The 27000-nt window shown below is 39.1% G+C and overlaps 1 protein-coding gene across 3 annotated transcripts in view; it reads right to left on the bottom strand.

Moving 5' to 3' along the window:
- Positions 1-27000, bottom strand: part of LPGAT1 (lysophosphatidylglycerol acyltransferase 1) — a 78644-nt gene that overhangs the window by 10365 nt on the left and 41279 nt on the right. For 2 of the 3 annotated variants that reach the window (XM_036272845.1, XM_036272846.1), the window contains exon 5: positions 24507-24633. In XM_036272845.1, the coding sequence (XP_036128738.1) occupies positions 24507-24633 (127 nt within the window). Of the gene's footprint in view, positions 1-21354; positions 21491-24506; positions 24634-27000 lie in introns of those variants that run through there. The other variant, XM_036272847.1, reaches the window with a different exon arrangement.

Raw genomic sequence — 27000 nt, forward strand, 5'->3', positions numbered from 1 at the left:
TATCTTCCCAATGCAGTTGTATGGTAATTCTAACTAGCAAAATATTAGCCATTTACATTATTATAATCATGTAAATATACACAAAGCTAAACCATGTAGTAAATCATGGCTACTTTTCTTTTCCTGATCAATCTTTGTTCTCCCCAAATCGAGCATCATAGTTTCCTCTGTACACACAACTGACTCAACCACAAGCTCTTGGCCAACTGTCTAGAATCAATTCTCTAGATCCAGTCTGCAAACTTTCTCTTAAAGGGCCAGATGAAAAACATTTAGCTCTGCAGGCCACATGGACTCTGTTGCAACAATTCAACTCTGCTTGCAGTGCGAAAGCCACCAGAGACAATGTGTAAATTAAAGCCTGTAGTTGTGTTCGAATAAAATTGTATTTAAAAGACCTAAAAGTCCTGTGGTCTAGAGCTTCCCCAAGGCACTCACATGCATCAGACACTCATTCAACTTCATCTTCCTGAAGGATTCCACCCAGAGTCTGGATCTGCCACCTGTAGTTTTCCTCTTACAAAGGCCCTTCACTATTGTCCTGGAGGTTCTCTGCACTCCAAAATGGAGGTAATGTTTGTTACACCTATGCCTTCCTCTCTCTCTCTTCACTCCACATTTCAGGAAGCACATCCTCGAGCACTTTCTTGACAAAGGTACTTCAAACCTTGCATTTCTGCCAGTGTCTTCTTTCTACCCACACACCGGTGGTTGATCATTTGACTGGACATAAGATTCAGGGTTGGGATGCATTTTCTTCCATCTCTGTCTTTTCTGGGAGATTTCTTATTTAATTTCTAAACTTTTTACTGAGTTTTTGCTTCTTTTATCTTATTTTTAACATCTAAGAGCTGAGTGTTCCTTTTCTTAGTATGCTATTATGGTTGAATCTAATCTCTGAGAATTACAATGGAAAATTTAAAACATGCACAAAAGCAGAGAAAAGAGTTAATGAGCTCCCATGTATTATTAGGATTTTTGGAAGCTGTTCTTTCCCTGTACAGTCTCTGTTCTTCCAAGTTACCATCCTATGCTTGTTTTAGTCTCCATCTTTCACATTAGAGGCCGATTAGCTTACCAGTTACTTGGTAATTCTTTATTGTTCACTCACATTTACAGATGTGAGACCTAACAGCTCACTGATGCTCTCAGCATGTGAGTAGAGTTTGTTGACTGTGAACTTGACTGAGGATTGTCTGGCTGGGCTAGTTAAGTTGGGTTCTCCTCTTGAACTCACCATTTCTCTTAAGAAAGATCATCTAATGTCTGCCTACTGAGTAAAGGCCTGATTGCTAGTTTTCTGGCAGCAGAGTGAGGTACCAGGGCTGGGAGTCTGAGCACTTGGCACACTTACTTCACTTGACCATGCTATTTTCATTAGGGGGCCTCTGACTGGTGTTCCTGAGTCCAGAGAGCCACATTTCTCTCTCCAGAGTAAACCTCCAGTATTTGCCAGGAGAGGGAAAGAATAATCACCCCGCTGTGGGATGTAGGGTAGAGGTTCTGGGGGTCTGAGTTCTCCCTAAACAGATTTCAACCAGTCTTCTCAAGCTTAGCAACCCTTTTACTCTCATGTCCACAGGTACTGATGCTGCTGGTTTTCCAGTCTTTTGGAGGTTCCGTGGTATAAATAGGTTGGCTCTCGGCTTTCCCCTCAGCTGGTTTAGGGTTCTGTTATGTATCTACTGCTCCATGTTTTTCAACTTCCCAAGTATTGTTGCTACTGTCTTTCCTACTGTTCTCCCATTCTTTGATGGTCTACACCTTTAAAACCTCCTCAGTGTTCTTTTACTGGGGTTTGGAAAGGCATGAAAGTAGACATGAAGCCACCATTTCTTGTGAGAAGCTATTTTATTATTTCTGAAAAGTCTGCAATGATTTTCTGTCTATGGCCATTACCTACCACCTGCCATTCTACAAAGGGGTCTATATTGCTGTTTCAAGCTTAGGCAAAATGTATGTAAGTTACTTAGTAAGGATTTAAAAAATATAATGACGGTGATGCATACCATCATAAAAACACTAAATGACTTCTACAATTTATCAGCAGTGTCCAGACCAGTCAAATACCACCAGCGATTTCAAATGACCAACTGTGCTCAGACTCCTTCAAAGGCTTTTCAAAAAATTAATCATGTAATGTGACCATCTGCACACAACTTGGAAAAAAATCAGAAGGAAAATTATTTTTGAGTCAGATTCCTTTCTCTTATTATTTAAACATTTAAATATCAGATTGGGGGTATTTTAAGAACCAAGAAAAAGAAGAGAAAAAAAAGAAGAAAGGAATGTGGTATAAAAAAATCTATTAAAAATCAATTTCAAGAAATCACACAATTTTGATAAAAATTTTGCTTTTAAAAATTTTTAAAAGAAATGTAAACAAAATATAGTTTTATTCATAGTTTCCCATTCTTAGTCATCTTTTGATTCCCCAAAGTATAATACTATATTGCTATAAAGCAGGAATATAGGTGTTCTGGCCTATCAAATATTTTAATGGGGTAGGAGATGCTAAGGTCCTGAAACTTCAAGGTTTAGCTTCCCTGATCAGAATTTGATTTTCCATTGCTCTGAAAGAGCTAACAAAGAGATGGATTAAAGAATGTCATCACTTTTAAAAACAGAAAAAAAATACTGGAAATGCTTACACTACATAAAATCATCCCATAGGCTAGTATTTCTTAACCCTTTCATGCCTATTCTCCTAAGTAATTGAAAGATCTCTTTCATACTAAACATTTTACCTCTGCATGCTCTCACGTTCCCATATGCCTCCGCAAATGAGTAAGTGGGACTTCCTGGCTGAGATTCCCTTCCACAAACAGTGGGGTTTTTGTTTTTTGTTACATGTGGAGTCTGCTTTTTAGGCACAATTTAAACAATCCCAAAAGGTAGTGTGGCATAATGTTTATGAGTGCTGACTCTGGAACAGACTGCCTGGGGTTGAATTCTGGCTCTGCCACTTGCCAGCTGTGTGACCTTGGGAAAAATGTTTAACCTTCCAGTACCAGGAAGAGAAGTCCCCATACCTTCAGGCTGGAAAACTGAGAGGGAACTGAGGCAGAGGAGGTCCGAGGCTGCTGGAGCCCCAGGCAGTTCCTCTTAAAGGGCTCGTGTATGGACTTACTCAGACACCTGTGGGTTGCAACCCCTTTTGGGGTCGAAAGACCCTTTCACAGGGGTTGCCTAAGACCATTGGAAAACATATTTCCGATGGTCTTAGGAACCGAGACACCTCGGGTCCTCCCATGTACAACATGAGGAACTGTATTAAAGGTCCCAGCATCAGGAAAGTTGAGAACCACCGCTCTTAGCTCTCGGAAAGGCACCAGAGACACAGAGGGAAGAACTGAGCTGTTTCGCCTCTGGACGAGAGCTGGAAAGGCAGCTTTCTCTCAGAAAGACCTGTTGGCGGAGGTTCCTTTGGTGAGCCCTTGCCCAGGGCGGCAGACTCCACCATATCTGGGACTCCAGCAACATGGCTCACACTGTTTGCTCCACCCTGGTGATTCCCTGAGGCACTGCCCCACCCAACTTTCCGGCCCACCCAAGCTGTTTCCAATGGCTTTACCATAGGATTGGCCTGTCTTGGATCTTGCTTCAGGGTTTCCTAATCTCTCTCAAACAAGCAGCATCTGGTCTCAGCGAGCCCCATACCTCTCATTAAGTGGCCCCAGGCCTGGGACTAGAAGCAGCCAGCCTTGGTTCACAACTTGGCTTATCCTGGGTACCTCCAAGCCCAGCACAAGAAACAGCCATCGGCAGATCACTTTGTAGCTTATGCTTGGTGACCCCGGATAGAACACAGGCAGTGGCTGACCTTGCCCCAGAGCTAGCACACCCAGTGGACAGCTTCAGACCACATCAAAACACTTCCACCCAACCACCTCCCCAAGTGACACACAATGAGCAGACTCAGTGGGTACCAGAGCTCTGCTGAAGTAAGTCTTGCTCTGTGTGATGGACCCTACACAGCTGATCCTCCAAGGTAGTCAGAGGCCAGTGGTCAGTGGGCACAGCCAGTCCTTGCAGCTGATCAGCCTGAGTAAATCCCTCCCACTGACGTGCCACCAGCAATCAAGACTCAATTACAACAGAAGGGTGTACAGTCCACACTAGAGGTGCACCTCAAGAACCCAGCTAGGGTGATCAGGGAGGCTGTGCCACTGGATCCTATAGAACACCTACAACAATAGGCCACCCTACGAAGCCTAGGAGACATAGCAACTCTACCTAATACATAGAAACAATTACAGGGAAGCAGCCAAAATGAGGAGACAAAGAAACATGTCCCAAATGAAAGAAAAGAACAGAACTCCAGGAAAAGAACTAAACAAAATGGAGAGAAGCAATCTAACAGATGCAGAGTTCCAAACACTGGTTATAAGGTTGCTCAAGGAACTTAGTGAGACCTCCAAGGAACTCAGTGAGAACATCAACAATATAAAAAATAAAAAATTAAAAAACAAAACAAAACAAAACCCCCCCCCAGAAATGAAGGATGTACTAACTGAAATAAAAAATAATTTACAGGGAATAAATAGCAGAGTAAATAAAGCCAAGAAGCAAGCCCTCAATTTGAAATATAAGGAAGCAAAAAACACCCAATCAGAACAGCAAAAAGAAAAAAGAATCCAAAAAAAATGAGGAGAGTGTAAGGAGCCTCTGGGACAACTTCAAGCATGCCAACATTCACATCATAGGGGTGCCTGAAGGAGAAGAGAGACAGCAAGAGATTGAACACCTATTTGAAAAAATAATGACAGGAAACTTCCCTAGGTGAAGGAAACAAACATACAAGTCCAGGAAGCACAGAGAGTCCCAAACAAGATGAACCCAAAGAGGTCCACACCAAGACACACCATCATCAAAATACCAAAGGTTAAAGACAAAGAGAGTATCTTAAAAGCAGTTTGCTACCTACAACAGAGCTCCCATAAGACTGTCAGCTGATTTCCCAAAAGAAACTTTGCAGGCCAAAAAGGAGTGGCAAGAGATATTCAAGGTGATGAAAAGCAACAACCTATAACCAAGATTACTTTATCCTGCAAAGCTATCATTTAGCATCACCACCAAACCAGTATTATATGAAATGTAATCATGTCAATGTTTTTCTCTATCTTTCTCTCTCTCCCTCCCTCCCATTCTATCTGATAATAAGTAGAAAAATATCCTCAGGTGAGGAATTTAAAAAAAAAAGTATAAGGCAGAAAAGTAAACTATTGTTTCACCTATTAAAATTTGAGACTTAGCTATAACTTTCCCTGTGACTTTTACTATTCATTAAAATAAAACAGGAGGGGTTCTGCTTCTTATAAATGCAGAACAGTTTGCAGGTAACAGTTATAAATTCTGGACAAAACACAAAAAAGTAATTAGTGGAAGGTACCAGAGTGACTAAAAGCAGGCAGATATTAGAGGAGAGTCAACACTTGATAGGCAGGAATAGCACTTGGTTAGATTTCCATTTTTTACAGCCTTTTTTTTTTTTAATCCTCACCTGAGGACACTTTTGCATTTATCTTCAGATAGAGCGGGACGGAGAGAGAAAGGAAGGGAGATAGAGAGAAACATTGATGTGAGAGAGAGTGGTTGCCACCCACACAAGCCCAACCTGGGCAAAGGACAAACTGCAACCGAGTACACGCCCTTAGCGGGAACTGAGCCTGGGACTCTCTGGTCCACAGGCCGACGCTCTAACCGCTGAGCCAAACTGGCCAGGGCATTTTTTTTTTTTTTTTTTACAGCTTTTTATCAAAGAATTATTCCCAGTTAGCAAGGAAGCTAAAGATTATATTTTAAAAAGTCATCTTACTGGTTGAAGAATCAGAGGGCAGAAATGGGCGACCACAGCAGTTGGAAAATGAGGAATCCCAGAAAGAAGTAAACAGAGTGGGAGCCAAGACTTTATGTCTAAACCCCACTCAAATCTCTGGATGGCCCCTGAACAATGTACATGTAGGGCAGAGTCCAAACAGAATAAAGCCCTGCAATTCTTAGTTTTGGCACAAGGGGGGTGCCCAGAAATACACAGGAAATTTAATTACTCAGGAAATTTAGTCATTTGTTTTATTTTCTCCAAATTAAATGCCCTTAAATATTTAGATTTTTAGGAAAATAGAAATGTTTTAAAATTAAAAATTTTAATTTAAAAATCAGATTTTATTTTTTAAGTAAATGGAATTACACATTAATTTTTTACTTTTAGATCATCTGTCTTTTTTTTAAATTCTCACCCGAGGACATTTCTCCATTTTTTGTTCAGATAGAGTGGAAGGGAGAGAGAGGAAGAGAGAGAGAGAGAAACATCAACGTGAAAGGGACACATCGAGTGGCTGCCACCCGCACGACCATCCAGGGTTGGGGACAAACTGCAACCAAGGTACGCACGCACCCCTAGAGGGAACCAAACCTGGGTCTCTCTGGACTGCAGGCTGACGCTCTAACCACTGAAACAAACCAGCCAGGGCCATTTAATATGTCTTAACACAGTTCTGTCATATAAGTAGCACTTTTTAGGCTATTCACCACTACCACACTGAGTAGCAGCCAAATGGTTCAGGGAATTACTTGCATTCCTTTCTTGATCTCTAAAAGTATACTATTTCTGTAAATATAAAATGAGACCTTATCAACCTAAGGATAATTTAGCAAGAGCTGTAGGGCTAAAGAACATCTTAAAATACTATTTAAAACATCTTTATAAGGAGAAAAGTAAGACTGAATTAAACAGAGGAAGTCTGTTTGGGTTTACCAAGTGAACTCTTGAATATAAAATTGCAGAAGTATCTATGACTTTAAATGGGGGAGAATGTGGAAGTGGGGCTGTGTTTTAACAGAAATCCTACCCCACCAAATGCCTAGAATAGTTTGGACATTCTCTTGCCTTAGGAAACAGCCAGCAGGGCAGACCAAATGCTTCCTTCAAAGCAATCTACTGATTTTTTGGTCACCGTGGGATTAAAATATTAAAATGACTAATCATCCCCTAATATGGCAAAGTATCAAATGCACTGAATACCGGTCCTCTTAGAATTAAATAAAAGGAGTTCTCTGGGCTATAAAAAAACACAATAAACAACATAAATAAATCGTTCCAATTTCAATAGCTATCCAAATGAGAAACTAGCTCCTAATTTTCAAGAAATAAAAATTCTTATTATTTGTAATCCAGAATGAACTCTTAAATACAGAGTATTCTACCAAAATCCACTGAATCTGATTTCAAAGCACTAGATATATTACATTTTCACAAATATATATATAATAATGCTTAGCAGCTGGCACCTCTATAAATTCAAGTAAGAACATTTGACTTTCCAAACTACAAAGACTCCAAAATGTGATTTAACTAACAACACGGCTAACCCCTCAATTGAATTCTGCTAATAAACACTGAAGGTTTTAAGGTAAATTGTTCCTACTTTCAAAAACATCATAATCTAGCAGTGGGACACAAAAAGTAAACAAATAATCTAAAACTGGAATATGGTAATGTAGCGTAAGAAGTTGAAAGAATTTCTGTTTAATTAAATGAAGGGGTGTGCATGCCTATGTATGGCACAGGACACATGAAAAAGGTATCACTTGAAACGGCCTAAGAGTAAATAGAATTTAACACCAAAAAAAAATTTTTTAAACCAAGTAACAACATGCACATAGTTTTCAAAACTATAAGGTTCACAGTGAAAAATATAATAGCCCTATTTTTTTTCCCTCCTCAGATACCTGTTTCCCAGAAAACGTTTTTTTTGTTTTTGTTTTTTTGTTGCTATTCACCTCCATATTGCATATAAATAAACATGCTAATACCACTATTCTGGATGTGGCTTTTACTTCTTAGTCCTAGTCTCCTTTGGCCTTCTCTTCCTTCTTTTTTTTATCCTCACCTGAGGACATTTTTCCATTTTTGTTCAGACAGAATGGGAGGGAGAGAGAGAGAAAGAGAGAGAGAGAAACACTGATGTGAAAGGGACCCATCGAGTGGCTGCCTCCCGCACAACCCCAACCAGGGTGGGGGATGAACTGCAACCAAGGTATGTGCCCTCGACCAGAATCGAACCTGCAACTCATTGGTCCCTGGGCCCACGCTCTAACCGCTGAGCCAAACCAGCCAGGGCTTTCTCTTCCTTTTTACACGGTTAATAATTCCTTCTCAGTGCCAACTCTATTCTTTGTATTTATGTTTACTCCTATGTGTTCTATTTACTTTCTTACATGTCGGTTTCCTCTATCGGACCTTGCTATACTCATCTTTGCATACCCAATGTGTAAATCAGTGCCTGGCTCCTTCATGGGAACTCAAGTTTGATGAACTGAATTAAACTTTGAAAGTAACTTGCCAACATAAACCTTTATGAGGTGCCATCTATTGACAGCCATCAATACCATGGGCATTGTTAACTGACACCACCAGCGTTAGTGTAACAAGAATAACTCAGAAACACAGAAACTGCTTGCCACCAAAAATAGATGTACAGACAAGAACAGATACAGTCCAATTTAACATGTGAGAATTTCTCCCAGCATTCAGTTCCCAGAAAATTTGCTTTGAGCCATTGTCCTGAAATAAGATGTTCAGGCCCTATCCTCAACATACTAACATAATATTTATAGCTTCCCCTGGATTCACTAGAAAGGTTTGAAAAAATCTCCACTCAGTTATCTGAAAATAGAATTCAGCAACTCAGAGACAAACTTAGCCGCTTTAATACAGGGATGTACCAAGGCTCTGACAAAGGTAGCAGCTGTAGGATCACCCAGGAGAGAACTCTGAGTGACTAGCGTGTGCATAGAAAGGGAGATGCCAAGGACTCAGCACCCAAGCCACTGCTTCCCTTCACAGTCAGGGTAACTGAACCCGGTTCCCTTTCCTCTCAAGCCTTCTCCCTGTGATAGTCAAAGCTACAGCAAACCAACATGACACTTGAGGATATAAACAACGAGATAGTATTGTTCAGACATTAAATGTTTTATATCTTTATTCCTATTACATCCTTTGAGATACAAATTCTTGCTGAATGAACTGAAGTAAACTGTCCAGTAGGCAAGACATGACAATGACAATGGTATATTTGCTTAAGATAGTCCCTCTGATGCTTTCCATGAGTCTAATGACCTTTTCTTAATTGTCTTGTATTTTTTTAAATCAGTTTAAGGTTCACAGCAAAATTGTGGGAAGGTGCAGAGAACTCCCCTGTCTAAGGACTTAAAACTTTTTATTTTGAAATAATTTCAGACTCAGAGAAAAGTTACAGATTCTCCAAATATGAGTATTTCCCATATATGCTTTATCTTCTTCTTTTTCTCTGTACATATATTTTTTTCCTGTTTTATATATATTTACATATATATGATTATCCTCCACTTTTGAGAGAAAGATATTGTGTCCCTTAAATACTTACATTTTTATTTTCTAAATACAAGAACAATCTCTTATATAACCATAGGGCAATGTTCAAAATCAGGAAATTAACACTGATATAATACTGTTATCTAATCTACAATCTAACTACTTCACTAAAATTTTGCCAACTGTCCCACTAATGTTTATAAACAAAAGAAAGAGAGAAAAAGAAAAACAAAAGCAGTTAAAGGAAAAAGGAAGGTACCATGCTTTAGAAAGAGAAATATAGCAGTAAAATAAATGATAGTGGGAAAATAAAGGGAATAATTAATAAGCAATTATACTCCAGGTAAGAAGTAATAAAGCCTGAGACAGGCTATGGAATTTAGATTTTTTTTAAAAAAAGAACTAGACACAAACATTGCAGATGTACCTTTCATAGGCACTGGCAGGTGAATTTGAGAGGTAGGATAAAATTAAAAAGTGGAAGTAAAAAAAACTCCAAAATTTTTCATTCTGGGTGTGCACAGAATGATGTCAACATAAACCCCAACTGGAAAGCCAGGAGAAGCAAATCTGGATGAAGAAAAATGAGTTCCGTTTTAGAAATGATAGGTTTGAAGAAGCAACAGGGTATCCGGGTGGGAAAAGAAGTTAAATAAGGAGTTGGAACTCAGGAGAAAAACTGAGAGCTTAGGACCATTTATAAAAAGCCATTTCTATAAGCTGTGCTACAATGAACTCAACCTCCAAAGGAAAAAAAGGACTGAACAGGATCCTGCCGAAGGTCTATATTTATATAATGTCAATCTCTCAGAGAGTTTCTGTGTGTATACATATATACACATACACACACATGTGTATATATGATCTTATATTAAATGAAAGATTAGACCAAAGCTTGCCCTTATGCATCTCAGATTCAATTAAATTCTTAATAGTGATCATCAGTGAATTATTCTTAACTATTATTCAATTAAAATATAAACTCTAAGAATTCTGACATAATATTTCTAACAAAATGAAATTAAATTAGAAAACAAAAAGTTAATTTTGAGGACCAAAGGTAGTCACTATATTAGGCTTGACCTTAAAGAGACCTGTAAGTGAAAAAGACAGAATGAACCCCCAGAAGGCCAATGAGGTGGGGAGAGCTCTTCATTTCCAAGCTTATTCTAGTTCTCCAAGTCATATTATGTCCAGGTTCATATATTGGAAACAAGTTAGTAAATTGGATTTATCTGTTATAGTTTTGTTTCTTTACCATATCAATAGTAAAAAATTTATTTCAGGTTTAACTTCTGATAAATATTTGAGAAGAAATCAAGCATATCCTCTAGCTAGAGGATGGAAATTTTTATCTTATTTGAAATGATGATTCACCTTTCAAATCTTCAACTTCATAACAAAAATACAGAATTCAATCCATAATAGAGTCAGCCTCAATCCACTTATTTAATGCCCCTGGCATCCTGAATGGTGTCACACTAAAATGTTTCATTTTCATTGTTTTCACGTTGGCAATGGAGTAGGTGGATCTTGTTCTTATCTCCTCTCAGAACAAAACTGGAAACACAACTAAATTGGGGAACAATTACCTGAATTATCAACCAAAAACTATCTGAAGATGAGTTTGTTTGTTTTTTAAATCCTCACCCGAGGATATTCCTCCATTTATCTTCAGATGGAGTGGAGGGAGAAAAAGAGACAGAAAACATCGATGCTAGAAGACACATTGATTGGCTGCCTTCTGTACAACCCCAACCAGGGCTGGGACTGAACTTCAACTGAGGTACGGGCCCTTGACTAGAATCGAACCCTTGACTCTTTGGTTCATAGGCCAACACTCCAACCACCAAACCAAACTGGCCAGGGCTAAAGAGGAGTCTTATAACCAGGGACTGGCAAAAGAAGCCATCTCAAGACTGGCAGGAAGGGCAGACACAAAAGGGGCTGGCACCGTTCCTACGGGGCTGTGGCCAAGGTTATGGAGGCATATCTCAGCAGTAGGAGGTTCCCAGAGAGGCTCCCTAGCCCTGAGCGCCAGGGCCAAGAAGAGGTGCCTGCATAGTGCCTGGCTGTGGAAAGTGTGGGACTTCAGTCTACCAAGGAGAGGTGGAGCATGCTGGAAACAAAAGCACCCTCTTGAAGGGCCAACACACAAAATTTCCTTTGCAGCCATTCTCCCTGGGCTCCAGTGGAGGGACAGCAGTGTGGACTGGAGTCACCTGAGGAGAGTCTGGAGTCTGTGGCTTTGGAGAGAAACATGAGGGAACAGCCTCCAGGATCCCTGTACTGAGTACTCCTCTGATACCACAGTCACCATCTTTCTTGGGCAGGGCAATCCCCTCCAAGTGGCATCCGCCTGGGAAAAAGCAATTACCCCACTCTCTGAAATCCCTCTGGCCCCAACCTGCAGATCTTAAGCCTTACAGAGGAGTCAGAGCATAATAGTCTGGGAACACTCAGGGGGTGTCAGTGACTAGCTTTGGGATAGGGCCATTCCCCCCATTTTCCCGTGAACCTAACTGGCACTTTCCCATCACCGGAGATCCAATAGAAACATTCTCCTGGCTTCTGGCAGACCCTTCCTCTGGGCTCCAGAGCCCCCACCCAGCTGATTACTGGGGGCTCCACCCTGCAAAGGTGAGGGAAAAATCCAGGACAGATTCAGACGTGTGGCTATGGGGCAGGGGATCACACCCACCAGCTTCCCTTAAGTCTGAACAGCACCTCCCCATCATGGGAGATCCGATGGCCCGATGGCCCCATGCTCCCAATTCTGCCAGAGGCTCTTTCAATGACTGAGCCTTTTCAGTGACTAATTTGGCAGACAGAGGCAAGGGGAAGTGGATCCCAGGGTGCCTTGGGACATTTGACCTGCCCCTGGGCCCAGAGCAGGTAAAAGCTGCCCTTGGAGCACAGCTTGGTCCTTCCTGTGTGCAGCCAAGCTCTAAGAGGCAGCCACAAACCGTGGATGCTTGTAGCTTCAAACAGGCTGCCAGGCCAGGCATAGACATTGGCTTACACCAGAGTACCTCCCAGAACCAATCACCAAGTGGCCAACATCAGACAACATGGGAGCAGGATCCAACAAGCTCCACAAACAGTATATCCAGATGGAGATAACAGCAAGCACTAAACTCTGCTGAGGTAAACTCTACTCTTTTCTTTTTTATTATTTTCTTCCCTTTTTTATTTATTATTTTTTCTTTATTGATTTTAGAGAGAGACAGAGAGAGAGAGAGAGAGAGAGAGATGGAAATATTGATGAGAAAGAACATCAACTGGCCACCTCCTGCATGCCCCACTTTAGGGTTCAGGCCCACAACCTGGGCATGTGTCCTGATTGGGAATCGAACCACAACCTCTTGGTGCCTGGGTTGATGCTCAACCACTAAGTCACAATGGCCAGGCTTTCCTTTTTCTTTTATATATTTTTTTCCTTTTCTTATTCTATTTCTTCTTTTTTCTTTTCATATTCCTTTGTATTCTTTTCATTTTTTCTTCTCTTATTCTTTTCCTCTTTCTTAATTCTTTGTTTTGTATTCTTTTGTTTTGTCAGCACCTGTACAGCAGCTGTACACCATGATTGGAGTTGAGCCTCACAGTCATCAATCCAGCTAGAGGGTCGATCACACCCAAGAATGAACCACCAACAATCAAGACCCAAACACAACAGGAGGGCCCACACAACCCATACAGGGGGCATTCCTAGAGCACCCACCTAAGGAGATCAAGGAGACTGCACTACTGCATTCCACAGGGCACCTACTACATAAGTCCACCCCATGAAGACTGGAAGTCATAGCAGTTCGATCTTATACATAGAAACAAACACAAAGACACAATCAAAATGGGGAAACAAAGAAACAACCCGCAAATGAAAGAACAGGAGATATCTCCCCTCAAAAAGAGCTAAATAAAATGGAGGCAAGCAATTTATTAGATACAGAGTTCAAAGTAATGGTTGTAAGAATTCTCAAGCAATTTAGTGAGAACTACAACAGCATGAAAAAGTACATAAAAACCATAGAAAAAGAAAAGAACCACTGGTAAAGGATGAATGTCATATCTGACATCAAGAATACACTGGAAGAAACGAAAAGAAGCAAAGGATCAAATCAGCAATTTGGAAGACAAAGTAGAACAAAGCACCCAATCACAGCAGCAAAAAGAAAAAAGAATGAGGTCCTGGCCGGTTTTGCTCAGTGGTTAGAGCGATGGCCTGCGGTCCAGCCAGACCCAGGTTCGGTTCCTGCTAAGGGCATGTGCCTTGGTTGCAGTTTGTCCCCAGCCCTGGTTGGATCGTACGGGAAGCAGCCAGTTGATGTGTCCCTTTGCATTGATATTTCTCTCTCTCTCTCTCTCTTCCTCTCTCTTCCTCCCACTCTATCTGAACAAAAAATGAGAAAATGTCCTTGGGTGAGGATAAATAAAGAAAAAAGAATGAGGACAGATTAAGGGAACTTAGGGACAACATGAAGAGTAACAACATCAAAAAAAAAAAAAAAGTAACAACATCTGCATTACAGGGCCACCAGAAGAAGAAAGAGAGCAAGGGATCAAGAACTTTTATGAAGAAATAATGAATGAAAACTTCCCTAACCAGGTGAAGAAAAAACACACATTGTCCAGGAAGAGACTCCCAAACAAGATGAACCCAAAGAGGCCCACAACAAGATACATCATAATTGCCCCGGCCTGTTTGGCTCAGCGGTTAGAGCGTCCACCTGCGGTCCGGAAAGACCCGGGTTCGGTTCCCGCTAAGGGCACGTACTTCGGTTGCAGTTTGTCCCCGGCCCTGGTTGGTCGTGCGGGTGGCAGCCACTCGATGTGTCCCTTTCACATCGATGTTTCCCTCTCTCTCTCTTCCTCTCTCTCCCTCCTACTCTGTCTGTACAAAAAATGGAAAAATGTCCTCGGATGAGGATTAAAAAAAAAAAAAAAGATACATCATAATTAAAACAACAATGGTTAAAGACAAAGAGAGAATTTTAACAGCAGCAAGAGAAAGTTAATTACCTACAAGGGAGCCCCCATAAGACTGTCAGCTGATTTCTCAACAGATGCTACAAAGACCAGAAGGGATTGGCACAAAATATTCAAAGAGATGCAAAGCAAGGACCTACAACCAAGAATATTTTACCCAGAAAGGCTATCATTTAAAAGTGAGAAATAAAGAGTTTCCCAGACAAGAAAAAGCTAAAGGAGTTTGTTACCACCAAACCAGTATTATAAGATATGTTAAAGAGTCTGCTTTAAGAAGAAGGGGGAGGAGGAGGAAGAGGAGGAGCAGATGTAAAAGGTGTATAAAATGACAATAAATATGTACCTATTGCTCGATTGGTGTGGCTCAGTGATTGAGCATCAACTCATATACCAAGAGGTCGCCAGTTCAATTCCCAGTCAGGACATATGCCCAGGTTGTGGGCCTGATCCCCAGTGGGGGGCATGTAGGAGGGGGCCAATCAATGTTCTCTCTCATCGATGTTTCTATCTTTCTCTCCCTTCCTCTTCCTCTCTCTCTAAAGTCAATAAAGAAAAAAAATTTAAATATGTACCTATCAATAATCACTTTAAATGTAAATGGCTTAAATGCTTCAATCAAAAGAAACAGGGAAGCTGAATGGATAAGAAAACAAGGCCCATATATATGCAATGACCCACCTCAGAATGAAAGATACACATAGCCTGAAAGTGAAAGGATGGAAAAAAATATTTCATGCAAGTGGAAAAATTAAAAATAAACTGGGGTAGCAATATTTATATCTGACAAAATAGACTTTAAAACAAAGGCTATAGCAAGAGACAAAGAAGAACACTACTAATGATAAAAATAATAATCCAACAAGAGGATATAACTCTGGTAAACATTTATGTTCCCAACATGGGAGCACCTCAATATATAAAGCAAATCTTGATGGCAATAATGGGAGAGACTGACAGTAATAAAGTCATAGCAGGGGACTTTAACATCAATGGATAGATCTTCCAGACAGAAAATCAACAAGGAAATGACACACAAGATCAGATGGATTTCAATGATACCTTGAGTAATTCACCCCAAAGCAACAGAATATACATTCTTTTCAAGCACATGTGGAAAACATTTCTAGGATAGACATTATAACACAAAATGAGTCGCAATAAATTTAAAATAACTGAAATCATATCAAGCATATTCTTTGACCATAACGGTATTAAATTAGAAATCAACCATAAGAAAAACTGAAAAACACATAAGTCATGGAAGCTAAATACATGTTATTAAACAATAAATGGGTTAACAACGAGGTCAAGAAAGAAATCAAAAGTTACCCTGAAACAAGTGAAAATGAGAATACAACAACCCAAAATCTATGAAACACAATGAAAGTTGTCCTAAGAGGGAAATTCATAGCATTACAGGCCTATCTCAGGAAACACACAAGCAAACAAAAAACTCAAATGAACAATCTAATTTACACTTAAAAGAACTGGGGAGCCCTGGCTGGTTTGGCTCAGCGGTTAAAGCGTCGGCCTGCGGTCCGGAGAGACCTGGGTTCGGTTCCCGCTAAGGGCATGTACCTCGGTTGCAGTTTGTCCCCAGCCCTGGTTGGTCATGCGGGTGGCAGCCACTCGATGTGTCCCTTTCACATCGATGTTTCTCTCTCTCTCTCCCTCCTGCTCTATCTGAACAAAGAATGAAAAAGTGTCCTCGGGTGAGGATAAAAAAAAAAAAAGAACTGGGGAAAACAACAACAACAACAAAGCCGAAAGTGAGTAGGAGGAAGGAAATAATAAAGATCAGAGAAGAAATAAATAAAATAGAGTCTTAAAAAAATACAAAAGGTCAATAAAACCAAGAACTGGTTCTTTGAAAAGATAAATAAGATTAACAAACATTTAACCAGATTCATCAAGAAAAAAGGTAAGGAACCAAATAATAAAATCAGAAATGAAAGAGAAGAACTGACATCAAAGAAATACAAAGAATTGTAAGAAAATAATAACAACTACATGCCAACACATTAGAAAATCTGGAAGAAATGAATACATTCCTAGAAACATGCAATCTTCCAGAATTGAATCAGGAAGAATCAGAGAATCAGAATAGAGAGATTACAACTAGTAAAATTGAAGCAGTAATAAAAAGAAATTCCCAACAAATAAAAGTCCTGGACTGGACAAATTCACAGGTGAATTTCACCAAACATTCAAAGAAGAACTAACACCTATCCTTCTCAAACTATTCCAAAAACGTCAAGAGGAGAGAAAAACTCCCAAGCTCATTTTACGAGGCCAGCATTATCCCAATTCCAAAACCTGATAAAGACACTACAAAGAAAGAAAATTATAAACCAATATCCCTGATGAACATAGATGCTAAAATCTTCAACAAAATACTAGCAAAACAGATCCTGCAATATATTAAAAAAGATTATGCACCATGATCAAGTGGGATTTATTCCAGGGATGCAAGATTGGTACAATATCCACAAATCAATAAACGTGATATACCACATAAACAAAAATAAGAATAAAAACCACATGATCATATCAATAAATGCATAAAAAGCATCTGATAAAATTCAGCACCCATTAATGATAAAAGCCCTCAGCAAAGGGGGAACAGAGGGAACACACCTCAATATAATGAAGGGCATATATGACAAACCCACAGCCTACATCATACTCAAAGAGCAAAAAGTAAAAGCATTTCCCTTAAGAACAGGAAGAAGACAGGAATGTCTGTTTTCACCACTCCTATTCCACATAGTATTGAAAGTTCTAGCCACAGTAATCAGACAAGAAGAAGAAATAAAAGGCATCCAAATCAGAAAGGAGAAAGTAAAACTGTCATTATTAGCAGATGTCATGATATTATACATAGAAAACGTTAAAGATGCCACCAAAAAGCTACTAAAACCAATAAAGGAAGTTGGCAAAGTAGCAGTATACAAAATTAATGTCCAGAAATCTATGGCATTTCTATAAACCAACAATGAACTATCAGAAAGAAAAACTAAGAAAACAATCCCATTTACTATTGCAACAAAAAATATAAGGTACCTAAAAAGAAATTTAACCAAGGAGGTAAAGGACCTATACTCAGAAAACTATAGGACATTTTAAAAAAGAAATTGAGGAAGACACAAATACGTGGAAGCATATACCATGTTCATCGATTGGAAGAATTAACATCATTAAAATGTCCATACTACCCAAAGCAATCTATAGACTCAATGCAATTCCTATCAAAATACCAATAGCATATTTCACAGATCTAGAACAAATATTCCAAAAATTTATATGGAACCCAAAAAGACCACAAATAGCCTCAGAAATCTTGAGAAAAGAACAAAATTGGAAGGATCACAATACCTGATATCAAACTACACTACAAGGCCATTGTAAACAAAACTGCCTGGTACTGGCATAGTTACAGGCATGTCGATCAATGGAATAGAACAGAGAGCCCAGAAATCAACCCATGCCTATATGGTCAATTAATATTTGACAAAGGAGGCAAGAAATTACAATAGAGTAAAAACAGTCTCTTTAATAAATGGTGTTGGGAAAACTGGACATGTATATGCAAAACAGTGAAACTAGACCACCAACTTACATCATACACAGGAATAAACTCAAAATGTATAAAAGACTTAAAGGTAAGTTGTGAAACTATAAAAATCCTAGAAGAAAATATAGGCAGTAAAATCTCAGACATCTCTTGGAGCAATATTTCTGCCAAGATGTCTCCTAGGGTAAGGGAAACAACAACAAAAAATAAACAAATAGGACTACATCAAACTAAAAAGCTTCTGCACAGCAAATGAAACCATCAACAAAATGAAAAGGGAATCCACTGTATGGGAGGACATATTCACCAATGATACATCTGATAAGGGGTTAATTTCCAAAATATATAGAACTCATACAACTCAACAAAATGAAGACAAACAGTCCAATTAAAAAATGGGCAAAGGGCCCGGCTGGTGTGTTTCAGTGGACTGAGTGTTGTCCCATGGACTGTGAGGTCCTGGTTCGATTTCTGGTCAGGCCACATGCCCAGGCTGCAGGCTCAATCCCCAGATGGGGGCATGCAGGAGGCAGCCAATCAATGTTCTCTCTCACACAGATGTTTCTATCTCCCTCTCTAAAATATCAATAAAAACATTTAAAAAAATGGGCAAAGGTACTGAATAGGCACTTATCCTAAGAGGACATTCAGATGGCCAAAAGATGCACGTGACGATCAGCTTCTCTAACTCACTGTCTTAATTTGGAATGAAGCAAACATTTATATGAAGGACAGGGATTACTCTGTTTTCATCCCTATAAACACTGTGTGCTCCTGTGATTAAAATCTAATTAGGTTTAATTTTCCTATTAACTCATTAACAGCAGCACACTGAACCCATTACCTCTTTAATAGGAAGAAGCTGCCTTCTAGTGTAACAAGAATACAAAGGGGACAGGGGAAGAAAAAGTTGCTCCCTTCAAATGTTTCCCAGAGTTAAACTTTTAGTTCCTCTTTTAAAACAAGCTTTACTTCAGAAAAAGATCAATAATGTATCTGCAAGCAAACTAATAAACAATATTTCCCTAATTAAACAATACATAATATTGGGAAGTCAGGAATAAGAAAAGACATTTTTTTCTCTTAGCAGTAAGTGGCTTACATCCAATCTATGGGGAATGCTAATTTACTAATACTGAATTTAGCAATCATCTATACACACTTTATATATCTTAATAATAGTACATTATACAGACAAACAAACAAACAAATAGTACATTATATTTGTAAGGTTCTCCAGAGTTCTGTATAATACTTTTAAAAATAAGTATATCATTTAGTGCTCAAACAATGCATTCACTGAAGCCCAGGCAATCTCTGGCCATCCAAGCCTTAAGATGGGCTTCCTGCTTTATTTTTCAAAAAGTCGCCCTGGCTGGTTTGGCTCAGCAACAGAGTGTCAGCCCAAGGACCAATGAGTTGCGGGTTTAATCCTGGCCAAGGGCATGTACCTTGGTTGCGGTTCGTCCCTGGCCCTGGTCAGGGTTGGGCGGGAGGCAACCAGTCGATGTGTCCCTCTCACGTTGATGTGTGTCTCTCTCTCCCTTTCTCTCCCTCTCTCTCCCTCCCTCCCACTCTATCTGAAGATAAAAAAAAAAAAGTCATCTGGGGTTAAGAAAAAAACAAATACTTGTTCCACATCATGTGACGCAAAATTGGCTTTTGCACCATGTGGCTTAATAGTGATATTCTGATAAATTCTGCTTAACAGCAGAAAAAAATACACTTATGGATAGTTTTTAAAATCTGCCTATAGGTGACGATAAGGTAGCCCACATTAAGCAAAACGCCTATTTTACAGTGAAATTTATAGTTTCCAGATCACCTTTTTCTATCTCTCTGGGCACCCATTCCCTAATTTAGGCAATCAATGCTGTTTATTTTTTCCTTTATTGATTTTAGAGAGAGAGAGGAAGTAAGAGAGATAGAGAGAGAGAAACATCGATGAGAGAAAACATCGACTGCTGCCTCCTGCATGCCCCCGACTGGGGACGGAACCCACAACCTGGGCATGTGTACTGACCGGGAATCGAACCAGCAACCTCTTGGTGCATGGGTTGACGCTCAACCACTGAGCCACCAGCCGGACAATCAATGCTGTTTAGTTTTTTAACAACCTCCTCAGATTTAAAGAGAAAGAGATCTAACTCCAATTATTTATATTATTCACATTTGTGTATATATGACTTCTGATGTTGCATTTTAAAGTCTCTTATTGTAAGTGAAAACATCACATCCTTGTTTAAAATTTAAAAAATATAACCAAACAACTAGAATCTGAACAACAACAACAACAAAACAATCTGAGAACAGAAAACATAAATGGATAAGGAGTAACATGTTTGTTCAAATTTATTTTGATTTTAATGGTGTTATTCCTACCAAGAAAAATCCAGGATAAGCAATAAACAGATTATTTTGGAATTAAGAAAGCTAGGAAGTATATAAAAAAAGAAAACAGCAAAAGAACCCCAAACAAAACCAGTCTTTCTTTCCTATCCCCCAGGATGTCCTGATGGCCTAGAACAATATATGAGGAGACTTAGTCAATCTATGGCTGATAGAGACTTACTCCTGGGAGTTGCTAAGGACATGCAAATCCTCAAAACTATCCTGACACTAAGACACCTCTGTTCTTTCTTGCCCCTTTCATTTGCCCGCCCACCCATGTTTTCCCATATGAGCATAGGTCCTTCCCTTTTCCTAATACTGGTTAGACAATGAGCTCTATTCAATTTCTGGGAAGGAAAGTCTATCTCTTCACTTCTCCCAAGACTCCTAGGAGATTATATAATATATACACACACACACATACATATATATATGTGTGTGTGTATATATATATGTATATATGTATGTATATATGTATATGTATATGTGTGAGTGTGTGTGTGAATAAACAATTGAGCATAATTTGTACATTGTATTAACTAAATATTTTGGGGTATGATTCTAAATCATAACTAAGCTCTGCTAATCTAAAACAAAATTTGATGTCTGATGATAAAGTTTCTATGAGAAATATATTTCTGAGAAGCTTCTATTTTATTAATAGAAGTATCTTTTGGTATCGAACTAACCATTCCTTATGTTCTGTCTACTATTTGGTTCTAATTTCTAAATCAGGGTCCTTAAACTTCATAATTTAGCAATGTAAGTCACACAGCAAAATCAATTATAATTTTATAGTCATCCCTCACACATCAAAAACCCAAACTGCAATAGCCCTGGCCAGTTTGGCTCAGCGGTTGGACCACTGGCCTGCGGACCAGAGAGCCCCGGGTTTGGTTTCCACTAGGCCCTAGCGGCTAGGAGCACGTACAAAAAAACCCCCAAACTACAATATTTAAGTTTAAAAATTTAAGTTTCAAGTTATTCCAACTCTGTACTTATATTTGTAAAACTCTGATGGTTTACACATATGATGATTTACAAATATGCTACCTATTTATTCTCAAAGGATATGTAATTTGAGTAGTTTCCCTCTTGAATCGAGGGCTTTTGTGGTAACTTTGATCTTCCTTGGGACTAACTGCTCATTTAGTAATTTAGCTCCCATGGGTTGAGATCTTTGACTAGGAAATAGAGTAAAGATAAATGGCTTATAAAGTGATAAAATCTATCCAAAGCATCATGCTTTGATATAAATACCTACACACATTTACATGAAACGCTTTTAAAAAGGAAATCTACATTTAAAAAATCTAAAGTTAGTACAGAATATTCAATAAATGTTTTGCTGTTGTTTATGCAAAAGACATAGTATTAAAATATTAACTATTTAAAAATGTAAGTCATAGGTAAGTTATCCATTTAATCACTTAGAAAATCTTACATGATCTAATGATTTAAAAACAAATTAATTTCTATTAATACAAATCTACTTAACCCAAATGAGTATATATTTATCTTTGCTCTTTGCCCTTTGAAAATTTGTATAGGTACTTCCAGTCAAGATGGCGGCATAGGTAAACACGGTATAGCGTCCTCCCACAACCACATCAAAGTTACAACTAAACTACAGAACAACCATAATTCAAAACCGCCTGAAATCAAGCTGAATGGAAGTCCTACAACTACGGAATTAAAGCAGCAGCCACATGGGAGGAGGGGCGGAGGCACGAGGGGCAGCGGCCGGTGGACGGGCTGGTCCCACACCCAAGTGTGGCAGATAAAAATCAAAAGGATACTTTGACTGGGAAGGTCCTTCCTGAGGACTGAGGGGTCCCCATCCCACACCAGGTGCCCCGCTCAGGGTTCCAGTGCCAGGAAGAGAGTCCCCATCACTTCTGGCTGGAAAAACCAGCGGGAACTGAGGCTCAGGGATGCTGACGCGGCTGGAGCCTCAGGCAGCTCCTTAAAGGGCCCGCGCTCGGACTTATCGGACTCTCTCCCTCTAAGCTTGGAGGGGAGGCAGCTCGAGGGGCACCAGAGACATACAGGGAAGAACTGAGCTGTTTGGCACTGGAGCGGGGGCTGGAGAGGGGGCTTTCTCCGGGACATACGTGCTGTCAGAGGCCTTTGTTCCTTTGGTGAGCCCTTCCCTGGGGCAGCAGACAGCCGCCATATCTGGGACTCCAGCAACCTGGCTCATACTGGTAGCCCCGCCCTGGTGACTCCCTGAGGCCCCGCCCCACCCAACTTTCAAGCCCGCCCAAGCTGTTGCCAGTTGCTTAACCATAGGATTGGCCTGTCTTGGATCCTGCTTCAGGTTTTTCCTAAATTCTTTCAGACAAGCAGCATCTGGTTTCAGCTAGCCCCATACCACTCGTTAAGTAATACACAGAAACAAACACAGGGAGGCAACCAAAATGAGGAGACAAAGAAACAGGTCCCAAATGAAAGAACAGAACAAAACCCCAAGAAAAGAACTAAGCAAAATGGAGATAAGCAACCTAACAGATGCTGAGTTCAAAATACTGCTTATAAGGATACTCAATGAACTCAGTGAGAACCTCAGTGAACTTAGTGAGGGCCTCAAGAGCATAAAAAAGGACCAGTCAGAATTAAAGGAGGCATTAACTGAAATAAAGAATAATTTACACAGCTTCAATACTAGAGTACATAAATCCAAGAAGCAAACCATCGATTTGGAATATAAGGAAGCAAAAAACGGCCAATCAGAACAGCAAAAAGAAAAAAGAATCCAAAAAAATGAGGATAGTGTAAGGAGCCTCTGGGACAACTTCAAGCGTGCCAACATTCGCATCTTGGGGGTGCCAGAAGGAGAAGAACGAGAACAAGAAATCAAAAACCTGTTTGAAACAATAATGGCAGAAAACTTTCCTAACTTGGTGAAGGAAACAGACATACAAGTCCAGGAAGCACAGAGAGTCCCAAACAAGATGAACCCCAAGAGGCCCACACCAAGACACATCATCATCAAAATGCAAAAGGTTCAAGACAAAGAGAGAATCTTTTTTTTTTTTTTTTTTTATCCTCACCTGAGGACATTTTTCCATTTTTTGTTCAGATAGAGAGGGAGGGAGAGAGAGGAAGAGAGAGAGAGAGAGAAACATCGATGTGAAGGGACACATCGAGTGGCTGCCACCCGCACGACCAACCAGGGCTGGGAACAAATTGCAACCGAGGTACGTGCCCTTAGCGGGAACCGAACCCGGGTCTCTCTGTACCGCAGGCCGACGCTCCAAACGCTGAGCCAAACCGGCCAGGGCCAAAGAGAGAATCTTAAAAGCAGCAAGAGAAAGGCAGCTAGTTACCTACAAGGGAGTTCCCATTAGGCTCTCAGCTGATTTCTCAAAAGAAACTTTGCAGGCCAGAAGGGAGTGGCAAGAAATATTCAGAGTGATGGAAAGCAAGAACCTACAACCAAGATTACTCTATCCTGCAAAGCTGTCATTTAGAATCAATGGCCATATAAAGACTTTCCCAGACAAGAAGAAGTTTAAGGAGTTCATCACCACCAAACCGTTATTATATGAAATGAGGAAGGGTCTTTTTGAAGAAAAAGATAAAATGTATGAACAAACAAAATGGCAATGAATACATATCTATTGACAATGGAATCTACAAACAAAATGAATAGGCAGAACAGAAACATTCTCATAGATAGAGCCAACATTTTGTTGGTTGCCAGATGGGAGGGGGTTGGGAGAATGGGTGAAAAAGGTGAAGGGATTAAGAAGTACAAATTCACTGCTAGACTGACAAACCTCAAAGGGAAAGGGGTTGGGGGGTGGGAAGAAATAAACCAAAGAACTTATATGCATAACCAATGGACACAGACAATAGTGTGGGAAAAGGCGGGGGGGTGGGGGGGGAAGGGGTCAATAGGGGAAAAATGTGGAACATCTGTAATACATTCTACATTCAACAATAAAGATTAAAAAAAAAATTGTATAGAAGCATTTTAGGCAATCAGTAATCTTAGTGCTTCTAGAACGTCATTTTTAGAGACTTATTCAGTGAAAATAACTATTCAAATAATATTTTCATATTAAAAATTCAACATAATAATTTTGAGCCAACCATTTTCATTATTGATTAAAAATTTAATATTGAAATATTCACACTGTCCTGAGCTAGTACTTTATGTTGGCTGTATATTGAGTATTAATGTAGAATTCTTACCTGTAATGTACATGTGTGACTGTTGGTTTCCTGTATCCAAGGATCCAGGTTTGAATATCTATGGGTTCAGCTTTGGGATAAGCTATGGTTGTATCTATTATCCACTGGAGGCCTTTTGGTTTGCTGTCTGAGAACAAAGAAAAAAACAACTTAGAAGTTGATCAATCTTTCTGTTATTTACAACAAATAACATGGTATAGGTTACTTGAGGAGTATAAAATATATTGATATACCTTTTGCCTTAAAAAAACAGGATGAATTTTGGTATTACTGTTCTATACTATTATATAATATAATAGGAAATTAAGCATTTCCTATTATATTATAAAATAGATGAATTTCAAGCAAATTAACAAATAACAGCACTATTATTTATTGGATATGTATCATTCAAGTATTTACTACAAGTATGTACTATCAAGATCTAATTTCTATTTTCTCATGCATAAAAAATGGCCTATGAAAAGGTCAGAAGTTCAAGTATCACATCACAAAAATGAAAAACAGACCTCAAAACCAAACAAAACCATTCATTAAATATAACACAATACAGTATGGACACCAAGGTGTGTGACATCTGGGAGACATTAATAAATACTCTAGAATAAGGAAATAAAAGTAAACTTTTTTTTGAGAATTCTACCACTGAACCACCAATGCTACTTTTTTTTGACACACATAATCATCAGCTTGCTGGTCTTGTTTGAAACAAAATAAAAAATCTCCTCCTACAGTAGCAAGAGTTACATACAAATAAAGCAATAAATTTGTTTGCCCTTGGTCAGTAGAAGAGGTAACTACTGTTGTGAGAGAGAATGAGGAAGTGCTGTTTCTACTGCCAGCATGAAGTACAAAGTTGAGCAAGAAGTGCAAAGGGAATCTCACAGAGAATGCTGATAGCCAGATTTTAACATGTAATCGTCTATCCTTATCTGGGGTATTTAAGATCCCTAAAGAATAAAACTTATTCTCAAACATAAGTCCAAATGTGCATTAGGAAATCAATGATATTTTACTCTTGTATGTCAAATAATTACAAACTGACTTTATTATTTTTTTTATTAGTACATTTTTATAAAGTTTCTTTCTTTATTTTTTTTATCCTCACCCAAGGACATTTTTTGCATTTATCTTCAGATACAGCAAGGGGGGGGGGGGGGGAGAGAAACATCAATATGAGAGAGACACACTGACTGGTTGCCACCCACATGACCCCAACCAGGGCCAGGGACAAATGACAACCAAGGTACGTGCCCTTAGTGGGAACCAAACCCAAGGACTCTGTGGTCTGCGGGCCGACGCTCTAACTGCTGAACCAAACCGGCCAGGGACAAACTGACTTTAAATGCTTAAAAAATGTTAGACAACGTCGTAAAAGGGAGAAAAATGCCCATTAAAGAAATATAGTAAAAAATGTTTTTAAATAACATACTGCTAAAGGAACAGAGTTTATGTAACAAAACACATTTTGACAAGCTACCCATGATGTACATGCTGAAATGTTGAGGTATAAAGTATACTGATGTCTTCAACTAACTTTGACATGCATTAAAAAAAAAGATGGGCTAATGAATAGATAGCAGGATGAAGAGAAGAGAGCTATGATAAAGCAAATTACAGTCAAATGTTTATTACAGAATCTAGTTGGTCAGCTCATGAAGATTAACTGTAAAATTTTTTTAACTTTTACCTATGTTTGAAAAATTTTATAATAAAACCATGGGGTAAAAATCACCAGAGTTATTTAATATCCATTAAGTCATACAATATACAAAGAAAACCCAATCATTTCAAGTTAATCAGATACAACTTAATTTTCATATTTGTATCGATTACATATTAAAACAGACACAAAGAGCCCTGGTCAGTTTGGTTCAGTGGTTAGAGCATCAGCCCGTGGACCAAAGAGTTGCAGGTTTGACCCCAGTCAAGGGCTTGCACCTTGGTTGAGGTTCCTCCTTGGTCCTGGTTGCGGTGGTGTGGGAGGCACCCAATCGATGTATCCCTCTCACGTTGATGTTTCTCTATTTCTCCCTCTCTTTTCCCCTGACTCTATCTGAAGATAAATAGAAAAAATTATCCTCAGGTGATGATTTAAAAAAAAAAAAAAAGACACAAAGACATGGTATTTTTGTATGGGATAAAACACTAAATAATTAATATGAACAGTAAATAAAATAAAATAAAATAAAATACATAATACCAAAGTATAGAGGGAAACAAGGTAAAATAAAAGTAAAACTAGTTTTCAGGTATATAACTTTCTAAAATTTCTTATGAGTCTTCCTAAACAGTTACAATAAAACTTTTATCTAAGAAAAATGACAAACTACTTTGTTTTGGTTATAAGCAGAAGTGTCTCGTTCCCAAGGAAAAAAGCATTTTTTTCACCATTGTGTAATCACTATGACAACTGTCCCTACATTTGAGAGCTACAACATCACATGGAATTAACTGGGTAAAACTATTTAAAAACAGCTGCCGCAATTAGTGC

Source organism: Molossus molossus, unplaced genomic scaffold (genome assembly GCF_014108415.1).
Source record: "Molossus molossus isolate mMolMol1 unplaced genomic scaffold, mMolMol1.p scaffold_m16_p_20, whole genome shotgun sequence".
In the NCBI taxonomy this organism is placed as follows: Eukaryota; Metazoa; Chordata; class Mammalia; order Chiroptera; family Molossidae; genus Molossus; species Molossus molossus.